General features: G+C 44.7%; 1 protein-coding gene and 1 long non-coding RNA gene across 3 annotated transcripts in view; one reads left to right on the top strand and one right to left on the bottom strand.

Annotated features, from left to right (window-relative positions):
* Nucleotides 1–1,253: 1,253 nt before the first annotated feature.
* Nucleotides 1,254–7,338, bottom strand: LOC139162226 (uncharacterized). Its single transcript, XR_011558279.1, has 2 exons — nucleotides 7,128–7,338; nucleotides 1,254–2,683 (listed from the first exon to the last, which is right to left on the bottom strand). It is a non-coding gene; the product is annotated as an uncharacterized lncRNA (long non-coding RNA).
* LPL (lipoprotein lipase) overlaps nucleotides 6,590–15,858 on the top strand; it is a 45,659-nt gene continuing 36,390 nt past the window's right edge. The window contains exon 1 of one of the 2 annotated variants that reach the window (XM_070742359.1): nucleotides 6,590–6,644. Coding sequence is in view for 1 of the 2 variants with exons in the window: in XM_070742358.1 (XP_070598459.1) it covers nucleotides 7,663–7,768 (106 nt within the window). In the remaining variant the exon portion in view is untranslated. Of the gene's footprint in view, nucleotides 6,645–6,992; nucleotides 7,769–15,858 lie in introns of those variants that run through there. The other variant, XM_070742358.1, reaches the window with a different exon arrangement.

Below are 15,858 nucleotides of genomic sequence, written 5' to 3'. Positions count from 1 at the left end.
AGTATATTTACTTTCTCTTTCTTCTAATTCAGGGGTGTCAAACTCGATTTCACTGAGGACTCCATGAGGGTTTTGCTTGACTTTGGGGTAGTGGGGGGGGGGGGGGGGCAGATGTGGCCAACTTGAAGTCACTTGTGTCAGGGGTGTCTTTGGTGGCCAGAGTGCTCTTCCAGTGAAAATGGGCTCCTGAGCTACATTTTCAGTTGTGACGGCCTCCTGCAACCCTCTGACAGCAAAAATGGAGCTCAGGAGGGCCACCTGCAGATACTTTCCCAAACTCCATTTTTACTGCCACAGGCACCACAGGCTGGCCCTTCACTGTTTCCAGGGCAGCCCCATGGGCCAGGTCTAAGCACCAGATCCAATCTGCAGTTTGACATCCCTGTTGTAATTTGTCTCAAACCAAGTTAGTTGAGAATGAATAATGCTACCAGGTGTTCTGCCGGCGTGTCTCAACCACCCGTAATTACAGGGTAATTAGTCCAGGAAGACACACACCACACGATAAAAGGAAAACCCAAAAGTTTTTATAAACAGAAAAACAGAAACAGCTCCCTTTTTAAATGTCAAAGGGATTTTCTGGTACACACAAGGCACAGGTTAAATGCAGTCCAATTGCTCACCCAATAACTGGGAAATTGAGTCCAATTCTAAAGTCCAGAGTCCATAGACACAATCCTGAAGAGCAAAAACCACGATCTTGACGAAACAATGAATCAGATAAACTGCCATGAGGCTAAAACACCAGGCTGCACTTTTATCTGTAGCACTAATTACAACAGCTGCACCCAACCACAGGTGGCCTCATTTTCTCTTGTAATAATCCTTCAGTTGTTGTCTCCTATGCATCACTCTATGCAGGCGTGGATGTGTCATTAATTCTTGTTCAGAATTAGGGATGATACAAATGACTGATCTCCTCCTGGGCTGTCTGCCAAACTCCCCTTACGCTTCCTTGGTCAGAGGAGACATCATCGGCAGATTCTACTAGGAGCAAAACAGGCCTGCTGCATGTGAATGTCTCCCCCACCTCCACCTCCACATTCCTTGGGGCAGGAGGTGGGCCAGAGCTAACCACAACACCTGGTAACAAGATAAAAGGTCACTTGTTCTTATGTTTTCCTCAAGGTCTCTCACACTTAAGATATCTTATGAAGAACAGAATTGCAATACTTGTAATCCTACCTTAGTTCCATCACTCCTGTGGTGTGACCAGTGTAAAGTTCTGGTGCTGAAGAGGCTGGAGACAGGACTAGTAACAACAGCTCTTTATTATACAATAGTAGGACCCAGCAAAAGAGCCAGGCTGAGAGCTCTTCCTTTTATACAGAACTGTCAGATGGCTCAACCAATCAACAGTCTCCTTTTTCCCACTTGGAAAATGGAACTTGGAGTAAACAGTATATCTCAATACACAACACCCCTACACTTTTGGTACAGTCCATCATTAGCATACGTAGTCCCGTAGATAGGTGAGGCATTGAGGGACCCTAGTGGACCTGCACAGATCAGTAGGGGAATTGCTTTGGGCAGTGAGGATGGCTTTGTAATTTCTGGCTCTGCCTGTGGAACCTCCTGGAAAGGCCTGGGTAGGACCTAGGATTTAACCGGAACTGGTTTGAGGATGTCATGCAGTGGTGACTCCGGCTCTACAAGTAAGTGTTCCGTGGGTTTGAATTAGCTGTAGGGAAATCATGATTAAGGGTTTGTTGTTCTATGGCCTCCAGAATACCGGAGCATACACACAACGCACTGGGGGTTAATGTATCATGGCTTATGCTTGTGCTACGTGATGTTGGTGGATGGATTGAATTACGGGGAGGGGCGCACTGGGTGTTCGCTGCTGACATTATACTCATTCACAACAACTTTGAATGATTGTTGGTTAGTGCCGGAGGCTTCTTCTGCATTTCGTTGTAATCGAACTTTTCTTTCTAGCCGCTACACAGAACCTGACAGGTTGTCAGCAGCAACCTTTGCATTTTCTACAAGAGATCAGGAGGTATGGCGAAGGGTGTATGTACAGGGGGGCTTGGAGACTGGTGAGTTAGCTGAGGAGCCCATGGAAACGGCTGAGGCGATCCCTAAAATCCTACCATCGTTGTCTCCTGGACCAGATGCGTGGCCAAAGGAACACTTCTCCAGAAGACCGTTGCTAAGGAGCCAGGTGAAGCTGGTGACACTGGTCAGGGGGTGAAAGACAAAAGGGGGCAGTTGATGGCTGGTGGTCTGGCTTGGTAGGGCTTGGCACCTATGAGAGCCCCCCCTCCCATACTGACGCCAACCAAAAGCTATTTCACTCTGTGGCAGGAACAAAGGATTTCCAATGATGAATGGAGTTATTCAACAGCAGCAGAGAGCCAAACATTAGATGTCATTCGAGAGATGTTTGACCCAATTGGATTTTAGGCTCTTAGTGGAGGAGGTGTTTGTAGCGGCCTATAGAACCCCAAATAGGAGAACATGGACATAGTTTACGCCGCCCTGGGGTTGGCCGCTCCTCATTTCACAATATCTGTGAGTGGCCAGGCTTGTCTGACCTGGGTCCTAGGATGGAGGTGCATCAGTTGCCTTTGAATGTGAAGCTGAATACAAGGGTCCACTATGAACAGGGGCTGTCTTGATCTGTGGAACAGGAGCTGCACCTTTCTGCATGGCCAGGCAATAGTTAGGGGCGAGTTGTCTGGTGGGAGAAAGAGAGAGAAGAGTTTGTATCTGATCCAAAGACATACTGTCAGATTAAGGACTTTATAGATTGATATTGTTTCATTTTCAAGCTCACTAGGCTCCTATATTATTGCAATAATTAAGCAACATTATAAAAATTGGCAAACCATAGGTATGTAGAACTGGAGAATCGAACCTAGATTTCAGTCTATTGCTCTCCTATATCTCCTATTCTTCTATTCCTATATCTCTTCTTCTACTCTTTCATTGATATGTTCTATTACTTTATCTTCTTTTCTATTATTTCTTAGATATATTTTACTATGAGTATCTCCTCTATAACCTTCATCATGTATTTTACTATGTGTATATAGATATATACCCACTAAAACCCTCATTGTGTATTGGACAAAACAAACAAACAAACAAACAAACAAACAAACAAACAAACAAACAGATTATTGGAGAAAACAACACACCAACTAGAACCAGGAAGGACACACAGGAATAGCCAACTGGAGAGGGAAGGAAGTAAGAAAGGAAGCAAGCAGTAGCTCTAGTTAATTTTGATACTGGGCCTCAATGTATTATTTTTCCTTTGATAGACAAATAGGTTTAACTATGACTGGATGAATGATTGCCCTCATAAACTATCATGACCTTCACTAGCTTTTCCCACCAGATCAGCCTGATAATTAGTCAGTGGGGAAGAGATATCTGGTTACCAGTTTATAGTTGTAATAGGAAACAATGAAATGCTAGGGGGAAGAAGCAAGCTTCATTATCTCCTAGTAACTATTTGCAGGGAAATCAGTTATCTCTGACTGAATTGTTCAAAGGGAAAGGGAATACAGGCTTCCCACCCTCCTAGTGACCCTGTTTAAATCACTGGGGTTTTGTTTTTCCTTGTGGGAAGCCTTCCAACTGCAAGTGCGTGACTGAGAATGTTGGGGAGGCTAAGAAAGTGATCAGGGAACTTTGTATTTTGTGTATATTGCAATGAACCTTTCATCCTATATCCCTTTAGTCCTTATTATGGACCAGTGATGGCGAACCTACGGCATAGGTGGCACACAGAGCCGTATGAGGGCACGTGCGGCATTGACTTGTCAGCTCCAGCGTGCATGCACTCACCGGGCAGCTGATTTTCAGCCTTCTTTTAAGCCATTTTCGCTCTTCCCAGGGTTCAGGAAAGCCTCCTGAAACCTGGGGATGGTGAAAAATGGCCCAATGCCCCAACCGGAAGTTTGTTTCCATATTTCCGGTTGGGCTGCTAGGCTGTTTTTTGCCATTCCCAGGCTTCAGGAGGCTTTCCTGAATCCTGGGAGGAGCGAGAAAATAGCCCAATGGGCCTGCGGAAGTCCGGAGGCCTGTGCAAATGTGCTTGCGGGGTGTGTGTGTTTGCATTATAGGTGTGTGCATGCACGTGTGTGCTGTTGAGCACACGTACACTCTTTTGGGTGTACTTGAGATGGAACAGGTTTGCCATCACTGCTATAGATGCTCACAAACCCTGTCCTACACTTCCCAGATTTTGGGCACTATCACATGACTCTTCCTAACTTTTTGATAAGAATCCCACCAAAGATTTCCTGGGGTGGGGTGGGGCCAAAAATGGCTGCATCAAAGCAACCACCCTTTTGTCCATGTGTAAGGCAGGGATGCATTTAGAAAACAAGCGAGTCTTTGGGCTTCTCTGGCTGCTTTCTGAGCTTAGTGGTTTTCTTGTGGACGTTTCATTACCAAACTATGCAACATCATCGATGCTAGCATTGTTGATGTGGATTACTTTGATAATGAAACTTCTGCAAGAAAACTACCAAGCTCTGAGAGTATCAAGGACCACACAGTTCAATCCTGAGCTACAGATGCTTTCTTCTTCTGCTACAGGTAAGTTTTCTTGCTTTCCCCAGCCCCTTACAGATGCTGATGCCATACTTAATAAACTATTATTATTATTATTATTATTATTATTATTATTATTATTATTATTTATTAGATTTGTATGCCGCCCCTTTCCGTAGACTCGGGGCGGCTCACAACACAATAAAAACAGTTTATAACAAATCTAATAATTTACAATTTAAAATATTAAAAAAAACCATTAAGCAGACATACACACAAGCATACCATACATAAATTGTATAGGCCCGAGGGAGATATCTCAGTTCCCCCATGCCTGACGACAAAGGTGGGTTTTAAGGAGTTTGCGAAAGGCGAGGAGGGTAAAACTAATCTGTTTTATTCCAGGTACAAAGGGAAAGGCAATGAAACCAATAATCTATAATGTGTGTGTGTGAGAGAGAGAGATGGAGGGAGAGAGAGAGAGAGAGGGAGGGAGAGAAACAGACAGTGAGGGAGGGAGAGAAAGAAAGAGATTTGAATGTTGAACACACTACACAATATTTTACTGCTGGATAATTCTTGTTTTAACAGAGTTCTACAATTAAAGTTCCCCTTTGAGAATATTGCAACATATCCTTGCCATCCTCATTATCCACTGGAAAAAAGTTGTATTTACATTATCATTAAATAAAAACAGAACCCCCTAATCTCACTTAAAGTTAGTTTGAGTTGCTAAGCAACATAACATCAGAGGGATTTTTTAAAAAATAAGTTTTTTGAAAAAAATTGACAAAATACTGGAGGGAAAATATTTCTTTCCAACACTAGTCAGGCTTTTAGGCAAAACAAGGGAACTGCTTGAGGCAGCAGATGCTAAAGAGGTGCCCTGAGAAGCCTGAGGCCAAACTTCCTCGCTGCATCCCGCAATGTCCCATCTTCAACTGGAATGTTGGCAAATTATCTGTGTTGAAAAAACAACAACAACCCTAATTGACATTCTAAATTAATTTTCCAAACGTATAATAAGAGGGCATCATCTTGTCCTCTGCCCCAGGTGCAACAAAGGTCTTGGATCGACTCTGATTAAATTCATTTTTCCCAAACGGAAAGAGTGATTGCATTCTCATTCTGATGAAACTGTACGTGTTTCATTTGGGACTGCGGAAATTGCTTTTTTAAAATAAAAATAAAGCATTCCACATGGACAACAAAGTTACTACAACCCGGGATAGAGATTGTAGAGTGAATTGCCCACTACAAAATTTTAGGAGCAAATTTAAACTGTGTGCATCAGAGAAGTAAATATTGGGAGGGATACCAAAGGGTTCTGCAAAAAGAAAGAAAGGAAGGAAGAAAAAGGAATGCGATTTCTCAAGTGAAGAAGATGGGGGTGGGCAGGAGAAGGCTTATTCCAAATTGTAGCACACAGGAGGGAACTGTTACAGAAGCATTGGGCAAATGATGTGATGAAACAACTTCTGTGAACTTTGATCTGGCAGATCTTTCTAGGCTCTTGCACATCCTCTCCTTATGGAATTGGGCTTACACAGAATATTTTCCTTGGGGATTCACCTTTATATTTCTCAAGCACCAATAAGAAACAGTTGCACTGATTGCAAAGGACTCTAAATGATCCAATTTTTGTTTTAAGTTTAGAAACCAGTGAATTAAACATAAAATAGGAATAGTATTTTACATCAGAGCAATTTTTTTGCAATCCAGTACTAAATGCAATTTTAAGTCTACTCAACCCTAGTAGGAAATGATTTTTTCCAGAGTTGGGCAGGGAGTGGATGATAAACTCGTAGACCAGGGTTGTCCAACCTTGACTACTTCATGGACTTCAATTCCCAGAATTCCCCAGCCCAGCCATGACACCTGCTCATGCTAGCTGGGGAATACTGGGAGTTGACGTCCAAAGGGGCCAAGGTCGGACACTCCTGTCTTTGAAGAGTTGTTACTGATTAGTAAATGCAAAACAAATGAATCTTTCCCATTCTATGAACTGCTGATTACTGTTTGAACATTAGCCCCAGAGACCAAAATAAATAAGAGCAGCACTCTATTCCTGCTAGCTGCAGTTCAAATCTCACCACCCGCTCAAGGTTGATTCAGCTTTCCATCCTTCCAAGGTGGGTAAAATGAGGACCAAGATTGGGGGGGGGGGGGGCATAGGCTGACTTTGTAAACTGCTTAGAGGGCTGTAAAAGCACTATGAAACGGTATATAAGTCTAAATGCTATTGCTAATCCACCTGCAATTCGTGCCTGACTATTCACCCGAATCATTATCCCTTCCTAAACCCCGTAACCGTGGGGGGGTTCCTTTCGTACGGTAAAACCTAAAACCTTAAACCCACGAAGGAAAAAAGAAAGGCCTGAGGCATTTCGGGTACGAAACTGGAAAAGCCATTCGGAGCAGGCGGGAAGGCGCTAACGGGCGACAGAGTTTCTTTTAACGCGTTTTCTGTGAGAGAACTCGGGGGGGGGGGGCGACCCAAAAACCAAACGCAGCTTTTCTTTTAAAGAGGAGCGGATGAAGGTAGAGCGTGCGCTTTTTCCCGCCTTGCGCTCCTCTTCAGCCTTGGATACCTCCCTCCCCCTCCCATAAATTACGGGATCACGAGGACATTAATCGACGCCGGCGGGTCCGGTTCGAAACGAAACATTCTGCTCCCTCCCGCCACGACCCGCGCCGGGATTCGTCGTGTGGCAAACTCCGCGGCGTTACAAAGGAGAAAGAACTTTCTCGTGGAAACCCGCTCTGGCTTTAACGCGAAAGAAGAAAGAACGAGAAAGAAGAAAACGGGCAGCCGTCCGTCAGCCCGGCTCCAGCAAAAGGGGCTACGAGGGCCCCTCCCTCCTCCCTCCACAAAGCACGCGTAAGATCAGAGCCAATAGGTGGGGAGTCTCATTTGCATATTCCTACTCAGGCACTTAAGGGCGCCGGGAAGAGGAGCCGAGCGCGGAGTTAGTGGTGGCTCCCTCGCTTCTTGCCGCGGAGGCTTTCTCGCCCGGTCAAACTTGGGGAAAGTTTTTTTTCCCCTCGCCCCGTTGTTTCTTTTTTCTTTTTCTCAACGCACGCTTTTCCCTTCTCGCTGCCCCCGCCCGCTGCCTTCCCTTGTTTCGGCCGCCTTTTCTCCCCCGAGCCATGTGTAGAAGAAGACCGGCGCTCCTAGCAGCCCTGTGGATGTGGAGCTGCTGCCTGGTCGCGCTTTGCGGGAAGTCGGAGAGCCGGGACGTCGCGGCCTCGTCAAGTAAGTCCCAGCCGTTTCTGCTCGCCGCCGCCCGAAAGAGGCATCGCCTCGGCCTCTTTTTCCCAGCCGGAGGTGAGGCGATGCTGTGGAAGGAAGAAAAGTAACCGAGCGACAGAGCCTGGAGTACAAGCGGCCGCCCGGGGAACAGCAGGTCCCGACAGAAAGGAAGGAGGGAAAACCGAGCGAGGCTTAAAGACAAACGGGAGAGTTTAATGGGCAAACTGGGTTAAATTGGGAGGGCCTGACAAGCGAGACCCAAGATTTGCAAAGCTTGCGCGGGCTGCAGAGAGGGCTTGTTTCGGGACATTCGTGGCTAACGCGGGGCTGTGGAAAAAGGTAGCCCGGCTAGTCACGTCCCTGAATGAACTACCAGCCAGGTGTAATTTGTGTCCGCCTCAGTGGTAGGGACCGAAGGGCTGCCTCTGCCTAGAGCTGCTGCAGCAGCAGCAAGCGGTCCGCCTGTCCTACCGAGAGGGCTTAAACTGGCATGGGAGGGGGGAGACGGAGGAGGACAGGTGCGCGCAAAACAGGTTCAGGTGGGTTGCATCGGGTTACTGTATTCTCTTCCAAGGGGGCGTGGCCGAGTGGGACCACCAGAAGAGCGGAGGGGGTCGGCCCAACATTCAAGAGGGTGGGAGAGAGGGGCGTGTTTTCCTCAGCGTGACCCCCCCCCCAAGTGGTGTCTCCCGGAGCTTGCAAGGAAATGCCTTTGCCTTGGAGAAACTTTGAGCGACAGTTACGCATTTTGCGTTCACCACACGGCATCTTTAGATTCGGTCGTTCCGTTGCTTTAAAACAAAAAAGTTGCCGGCCTTCCACGTTGCCCATGAGGAGCCGCTCGCGAAAAGCTCTAAGCCCGGCGGCCACCGCCGCTGTCCTAATGTTTGCCTCTTATTAGTATCCATCTCATCTATATAAACAGCGTTATATATACCTGTACTGCCAATACGTGTACTTGACAAAACAAATAAAAAGCGGGAAAGCCTGGCCGAGGGGTGTTTGTGGACCGTTTGGGCGGGCGGTCCGGTTTGGCGCGCGTTTAGTTTTTGAGCAGCGACGGGGAAGGTGAGGCGCAGCCTAGGCGTATCCCGCGGCGTGTTCTTAAGGAGGCGAAAAGGCGCTTCCTTCCGCCGGTACTTCCAAAAGCCTCTCGGCATGTTTACTCCTCCCGCGCGGCGTCAGGAGAGGCCCGAAGCGGCTCCGCCAGTGCGCTCACTGGAATGGAAGAGGGCGGGGAAGGGGCTGGTGCTTGGGTGACCGCTAGTAACTCCTCCGCTGAGGAGCCAGCCGGCGCAGGAATGCCTGGAACGTGGGCCAAGGTCACCCTGGTTCAGGGGGCTGCTACGAGCCGGGGGGAAGGAGGGGTGGGGAGGGGAGGTGAAGCCGGAGCCAGTCGAGAGCGGTCCGGTTCCTCCAGGACCAGAAAAGACTGGGTTGGGCACGTGTCGGCCTGGGAGGATGAAAGCGCCTGGCACGGAAGGGAGGCTTTTCAGGAAAGAGCTGCCTCCGAGGCAAGGCGGCGGGAAGGAAGGAAGAGAGCAGCAAGAAGCGGTTTCCACCGCACCCTCCCCCCCAGTCCCCCGAAAGGGACTTTTTCCTGCCGGCGAGCAAAAATAAGACATTAAAGGAAGCGAGACTTTTTCAGACGTCGTCCCCCGTCCCCCACATTGTCGTGCGAAAAACGCATAAACTTTTGCAGGAGCAAAAACACCTGGAGATTCTCAAATCATTCCAAGGTCATAGCTCGCAGTTTCCCCAAGCAAATATTCTGCGGGGGGTTATAAGAAAACAAAATATTTGATCACATGGTTTTTCCAGTTGTCCCTGTTTAGCAGCCAAAGGAATTTTTGTTCGAATGCATGCTGTACTGATACGTTCCAGTCCTTTCTCCTTATTTGCCCTTTCGAAATAATTTTGTGGCTCTCCCTCCTTTTTTAAAAGTTTAGTTTTCTCTCTTTCTTGGTAGTAAAACTGATTATTTTGAGCAGAATAGAAATATACTGGGGAGGAGGTGCAGATGTTTTAACTTAGTTCAAGGTTAAAGTGAAGTGTATACAGTATATGCTACACACATGATTCCTAAAATAAGATAGGATGATTGCTCTTCAGCTAAAACTAGTGGAAAAAGTGGTACCCATTTAATGAATCATAAAATATAACTGCAAAACAAATTTATATAATTTGGCAAGGCAGTAATCCATGAAGGGGAAAAACAGTATATAGCAATGGGATATAGGTGACTTGTTCTAATTGGACAGGAATTGGATGCCGAAGCACTAGTACAACTTATCACAAATAAGAATCTACACAAGTTTTTGCTACTTGATCCCCTATGTTACAGGTTTATTGCAATTTTTAACCTTAACTTGCAATGCCAATGTAATATGTGTGAGCTGACTATTGCTTCTTCACCTCACCTGTCTCCAACAAATATTCTGAAAAAGTGTGCACATTACAGCTGTTGTTATTTTTTTTTTAACAAAAGCAGCTGATACCCTCTGAATGCAGCAGCCTGAAAAGTCTCAGTCTTATCAAAAGAGATGTATTTTGTCAGATTATCAGGATTTGGGAACTTTTTGCAATGGTGCCTGGGGAAAAAATGCTTATGAAACAGTTTTGTGAAATATTGAGAATAGAATAGAACAAAACAGAACAGAATTTTTATTGGCCAAGTGTGACCCACAAGGAATTTGTCTTGGTGCATAGGCATTCAGTGTACATAAAAGAAAAGATACGTTTGTGAAGAATCATAAGGTACAAAACTTAATGATAGTCCAGATACATATAAGCAATCCAATCATATTAGGAACCAGTCAATTTGAATTGTAAGGATACAAGCAACAAAGTTACAGCCATAGTGGGAGGAGATGGGAGATAAGAACATGAGAAGATTAATGCAGACTATGTAAATAGTTTGACAGTGTTGAGGGAATTATTTGTTACCGATGATTATTTGTTTAACACAGGTTTCCATTCTCTGCTTTATAGAAGTTGAAAGAAATCTGTTAAGTTTTATTAGGTTTTTCAAAAGTTTTGGAGAAGCTGAGGGCTATTATCAATGGGGTGAGGATATGATATATACATCCTTGTGTATGGAGATGGAATCAGGGATGGATCCATCATCATTGAATGTTGCTAGTACTAATAGAAAGAAATAATTCTTCTATTGGCTGGAATTACCATCATCACCTTGGTTATATCGGTATGAATCATTAGCATTCAATTTTTAAGAAGCATATTTAGGCACAATATACCATCCATGATGATAGGTCCTTAACATGTTCTTTTAGATTCTCCAACAGTGTAGCTACCACCAATATAACTGAATCTATCTACCTTTCTGCTGGTCAGCCTCTTCTTTTTCCTTCCACCTTTGCCTATGTTAGAGCTTTTTCTAGAACAGGGGTCTCCAACTTTGGCAACTTTAAGACTTGTGGACTTCAACTCTCAGAATTCCTCAGCCAGGAAAGCTGGTTGAGAAACTCTTGAGAGTTGAAGCCCACAAATCTTAAAGTTACTAAGGTTGGAGACTCCTGCTTTAGAAGATGTGCAGTTCTCTGCACACCCTGGTACGACCATGTAAAAGAATAGCTTTATAAACTGTGCTTACTCCCAATTGTGTTCCGAGTGCAGTCCAAGGTCACTTTTAGGACTGCCTATCTTCAGTGGTTTCTTCCCCTCCCACCAGATTCAATGGGGTGAGCGTGGGTGTGCTATCAGTCTCCTCTGGTATCATCTGCTTGGACCTTGGAGATGCTTCTTTTCTGCTTTTCCACAGGCAGCGGTGAGCACACACGGAGCCGCAGGTAAAACCTTGCTGAAACACGAGCGCAATTTTGCTACCTCCACACGTACAGCAGCAAAATCGTGCTGGTCCTGCAAGAACTTATGAACCGCGGTGGCGAGCGCAATTTAGCATTCTGGCTCGTAGCCCACCGCTGTCCACAGGCATTACGTAATTGGCACCAAGCATTTACAAGTAATAGTATACCCCTGTGCTTATATAGTAAGGATGCATTTTGCTTATAGAATGGCACTGTATTGTCGTGTATTTCGTTTACTTCACTCTTGTTCTTATTATCAGTTATCTTCGGAGAGGGGCTGCATACAAATCTAATAAATCTTAAATCTTAATAATCATAGATTGACATGAATGGGCTTATAAAGTCTTTAAATTCATGCAATTCAGTGAATTCTGTCTATAGTATCAAGTTAGAATTAAGGGATGTGTCTGCTTTCTCTGCCACTGGAGTTTTATATAACCAATGTACAGTTTATGTATAACTGAAATATGAAAAGATTGTGCCCAAACTCAACCCGGATAAGACGGAGTGGCTGTGGGTTTTGCCTCCCAAGGACAATCCCATCTGTCCTTCCATTATCCTGGGGGGGGGGGAAACTATTAACCCCCTCAGAGAGGGTCCGCAACTTGGGCGTCCTCCTCAATCCACAGCTCACATTAGAGAACCATCTTTCAGCTGTGGCGAGGGGGGCGTTTGCCCAGGTTCGCCTGGTGCACCAGTTGCGGCCCTATCTGGACCGGGACTCACTACTCACAGTCACTCATCACCTCGAGGTTCGACTACTGTAATGCTCTCTACATGGGGCTACCTTTGAAAAGTGTTCGGAAACTTCAGATCGTGCAGAATGCAGCTGCGAGAGCAGTCATGGGCCTACCTAGGTAGGCCCATGTTTCACCAACACTCCGCAGTCTGCATTGGTTGGCGATCAACCTCCGGTCACAATTCAAAGTGTTGGTTATGACCTTTAAAGCCCTTCATGGCACTGGACCAGAACATCTCCGAGACTGCCTGCTGCCGCACGAATCCCAGCGACCGATTAGGTCCCACAGAGTGGGCCTTCTCCGGGTCCCGTCAACTAAACAATGTCGGTTGACGGGCCCCAGGGGAAGAGCCTTCTCTGTGGCGGCCCCAGCCCTCTGGAACCAACTCCCCCTGGATATTAGAACTGCCCCTACTCTCCTTGCCTTTCGTAAGCTCCTTAAGACCCACCTGTGTCGTCAGGCATGGGGGAACTGAGACATCTCCCCCGGGCATATACAATTTATGAATGGTATGTGTGTGTATGTATGTGTGTTTAGAAAATGGGGTCTTTTAAATGTTTTTAGTAGAATTTAGATCTGTTGTAAACTGTTTTTTCACTTTGTTGTGAGCCGCCCCAAGTCTGCGGAGAGGGGCGGCATACAAATCTAAATAAACAAACATAAACATAAACTTGATTCTGGAATTTGCCTATTGATGGTTTCGCATTCATATGGATTTGAAAGACTGTGTTCATATAATTTGCACCAACATACATTCTTTCTAATCATCTGAATGCTGCTTCATATCACCGCATGGTGTTAGATTTTACTAATTTATTTTATAAGTCCTGCCTCTTTCACCAGCTGCTTGAAGTGGATAGAAAAGTATCACTTTTAACATTCCATACTAAGCTAGGATTGTATACATTAAAACACCAGAAACTGGGAATAAGGAGATGAGAGTACTTTAGTTAAGCACAGAAAATATGCAAAGGTTTTCATAATCCATTTTACAAATATATCAACTGCAAATAAGTTAAGCACCATTCCTCAAGGATTAGTTTTAGTTGGTTCAACACCATACTTCACTTGGTGGACTTTTGTTCCTAATTAATAGAGCTAAATGCTAGCAACATTATACTGTATACTATTAATTGGAGAATTGGATTCACTAGGAACTTGTATTTTGCAAGTTGTATAAATTATGTTCAATAAATTGGGTAAGTCAAATTAATGAGAGTACTCTGCAGAAAGTTAACAGTAGTTTGTGTGATGTGTGATATACTCTCATACTTTGACAAAATGCAATATATTTTTCGGTTTTATACAAAGAAACTATGTAGGTTCTAAAACTGACTTTACTGTGAATTAGAGGGCTATGTAAAAAAAGTTTGATAAAGAATTTAGTAAGACACCTGCATAATGCCATATTTTAAACACTTATAGTTTCTTATGAACATTTAAATTAGTAAAACCTGGACTGCTCTTATATATGTTGCTATTCCTCAAAAAGACAACTAAGTAAAACTGAGATATTAACCATTTGCAAACTTTGTAATGTATAGAGTACTGTTTTGTCTTTAGAAGAGGAATTTTAAAATCCCCAAGGAACAGTATTTTGTTCCATTATAAGTAGGCTGTTGAGAGTAAATGCAGGTAAGAAAAACTTACTTGTAATCTACTAGCAAAGTACAGTGATAGGAAACCTTTTTTGACTCGGATGCCAAAAGTGTGTGCACATGCCCACACCCATAATGCAATGCCCTCCACATGCACACTACCCCCCCACTGCTCCCCCGTACAGGCCCCACTGAGGCCTACCAACTTCCAGTAGGCCCATTGGGCTGTTTTTTGCTCTCCCCAGGGTTCAGAAAAGCCGCCTGATGCCCAATGATGGCAAAAAAATGGCCCAGTGAGCCAATTGAAAGTTTGGACACAAAAGGAAGTGGAGCTGCTCTACTACCTACCTTCAGATAGTTGCAACCAGGCCTGGCACACCTTGGCCCATTTCTTCTGCAGCCGGGAAGGCTTTCCTAAAGGCCTGTGTAGTCGATAAAAGTGCTCCGAATCGATTTGAAGCTCTGTTATCGGCTACACAGGCCTTCAGGAAAGGCCTTTAGGAAACACCTCTGCAGCTGAGGAAATGGGCCGAGATGTGAGAGGCCTGGCTGCAACTGTCCAAAGCTGAAGAAGATACGGTATATTAGATTATTGTTAGAATTCGAAGGGACCTTGCAGGTCATCTACTCCAACCACCCACTCCAACAGGAGTCATTACACAATTTCTGACAAATGGTAGTCCAATCTCCCTTTGAAAGTCTCAAATGTTGGAGCTCTCAGTTCCTGAAGACTTCTGGTGGTGAAAATGAAGCTGAGGGTGAGCACACAAGTGAACTTCTGGTTGGCTCGTTGGGCCATTTTCGCTGTGGGGAGTGAGAACGGCTGAAAAGAAGGCCGAAAATCAGCTGACATAGGGCAACATCTCGTGTGCCCTCAGATATGGCTCCATAGGCCACAGGTTCACAATCACTGCCATAGCACATACAAGACTAAACAAATGTAGAATGTTAATGCTTTATTGCCAGAGTTATGGAATGTATTGTAAATCAGAGACGAGGTTTGTCTTTATGGAGGCATCAATGAGCAAAACTTGTTTTATATTTTCTTTTTCTCATGGAAACATTATTTTCAGCAAAATACCTGGGCTTTAGATAAGTCCTCTGACATCTTCATGTCAAACAGGTACTGTATTGTACTGACCAGATTACTTGTGGGACCGCCTTCTACCACATAAATCCCAGCAACCAATCAGGTCCCACAGAGTTGGCCTTCTCCAGGTCCTGTCAACCAGACAATGTCGTTTGGTGGGGCCTAGGGGAAGAAGAGCCTTCTCTGTGGCGGCCCCGGCCCTCTGGAATAGGCTCCCTCCAAAGATTTGTATTGCCCCTACCCTCTTTGCCTTCCGCAAAAGTCTTAAGACCCATCTAGGTCGCCAGGCGTGGGGCAACTAGTATATCCCGCCCCCCCCGTTCTGACCATTAATGCTATGTCTGGGTGTGATTGAATAAATTGACTGTTTTTGAAATTAATGGTTTTTTAGTTTTATATTTTTAACTATTACATTTGTATACGTATTGTTTGCATTGTATGTTGTGAGCCGCCCCGGGTCCCCGGAGAGGGGCGGCATAGAAGTCTAATAAATAATAATAATAATAATAATAATAATAATAATAATAATAACAACAACAATAATAATAACAATAACAATAACAACAACAACAATAATAATATAACAACAACAACAACAACATGTACGTAGATATTAGAAGAAACAAAGAAAATAGAAGAAAATGTCCCATACAGCCAATTTGCGCTTTCTTGCTAGGTCAGTCATACTAGTCTTGCTAGATCAAAAGCAGATTTAAACTTGATGTCATTTCTTAGCATATTCTTGATTTTACTCCAGGGAAGTGTACAAGAAAGTCAATCTCCTCTAGCAATATTTTTCTTCCTGCATGACTTGGGATTTTGTGATTAATTGTCCTTT

Source organism: Erythrolamprus reginae, chromosome 2 (genome assembly GCF_031021105.1).
Source record: "Erythrolamprus reginae isolate rEryReg1 chromosome 2, rEryReg1.hap1, whole genome shotgun sequence".
In the NCBI taxonomy this organism is placed as follows: Eukaryota; Metazoa; Chordata; class Lepidosauria; order Squamata; family Dipsadidae; genus Erythrolamprus; species Erythrolamprus reginae.
This window is presented reverse-complemented; position numbering and strand designations above follow the sequence as displayed.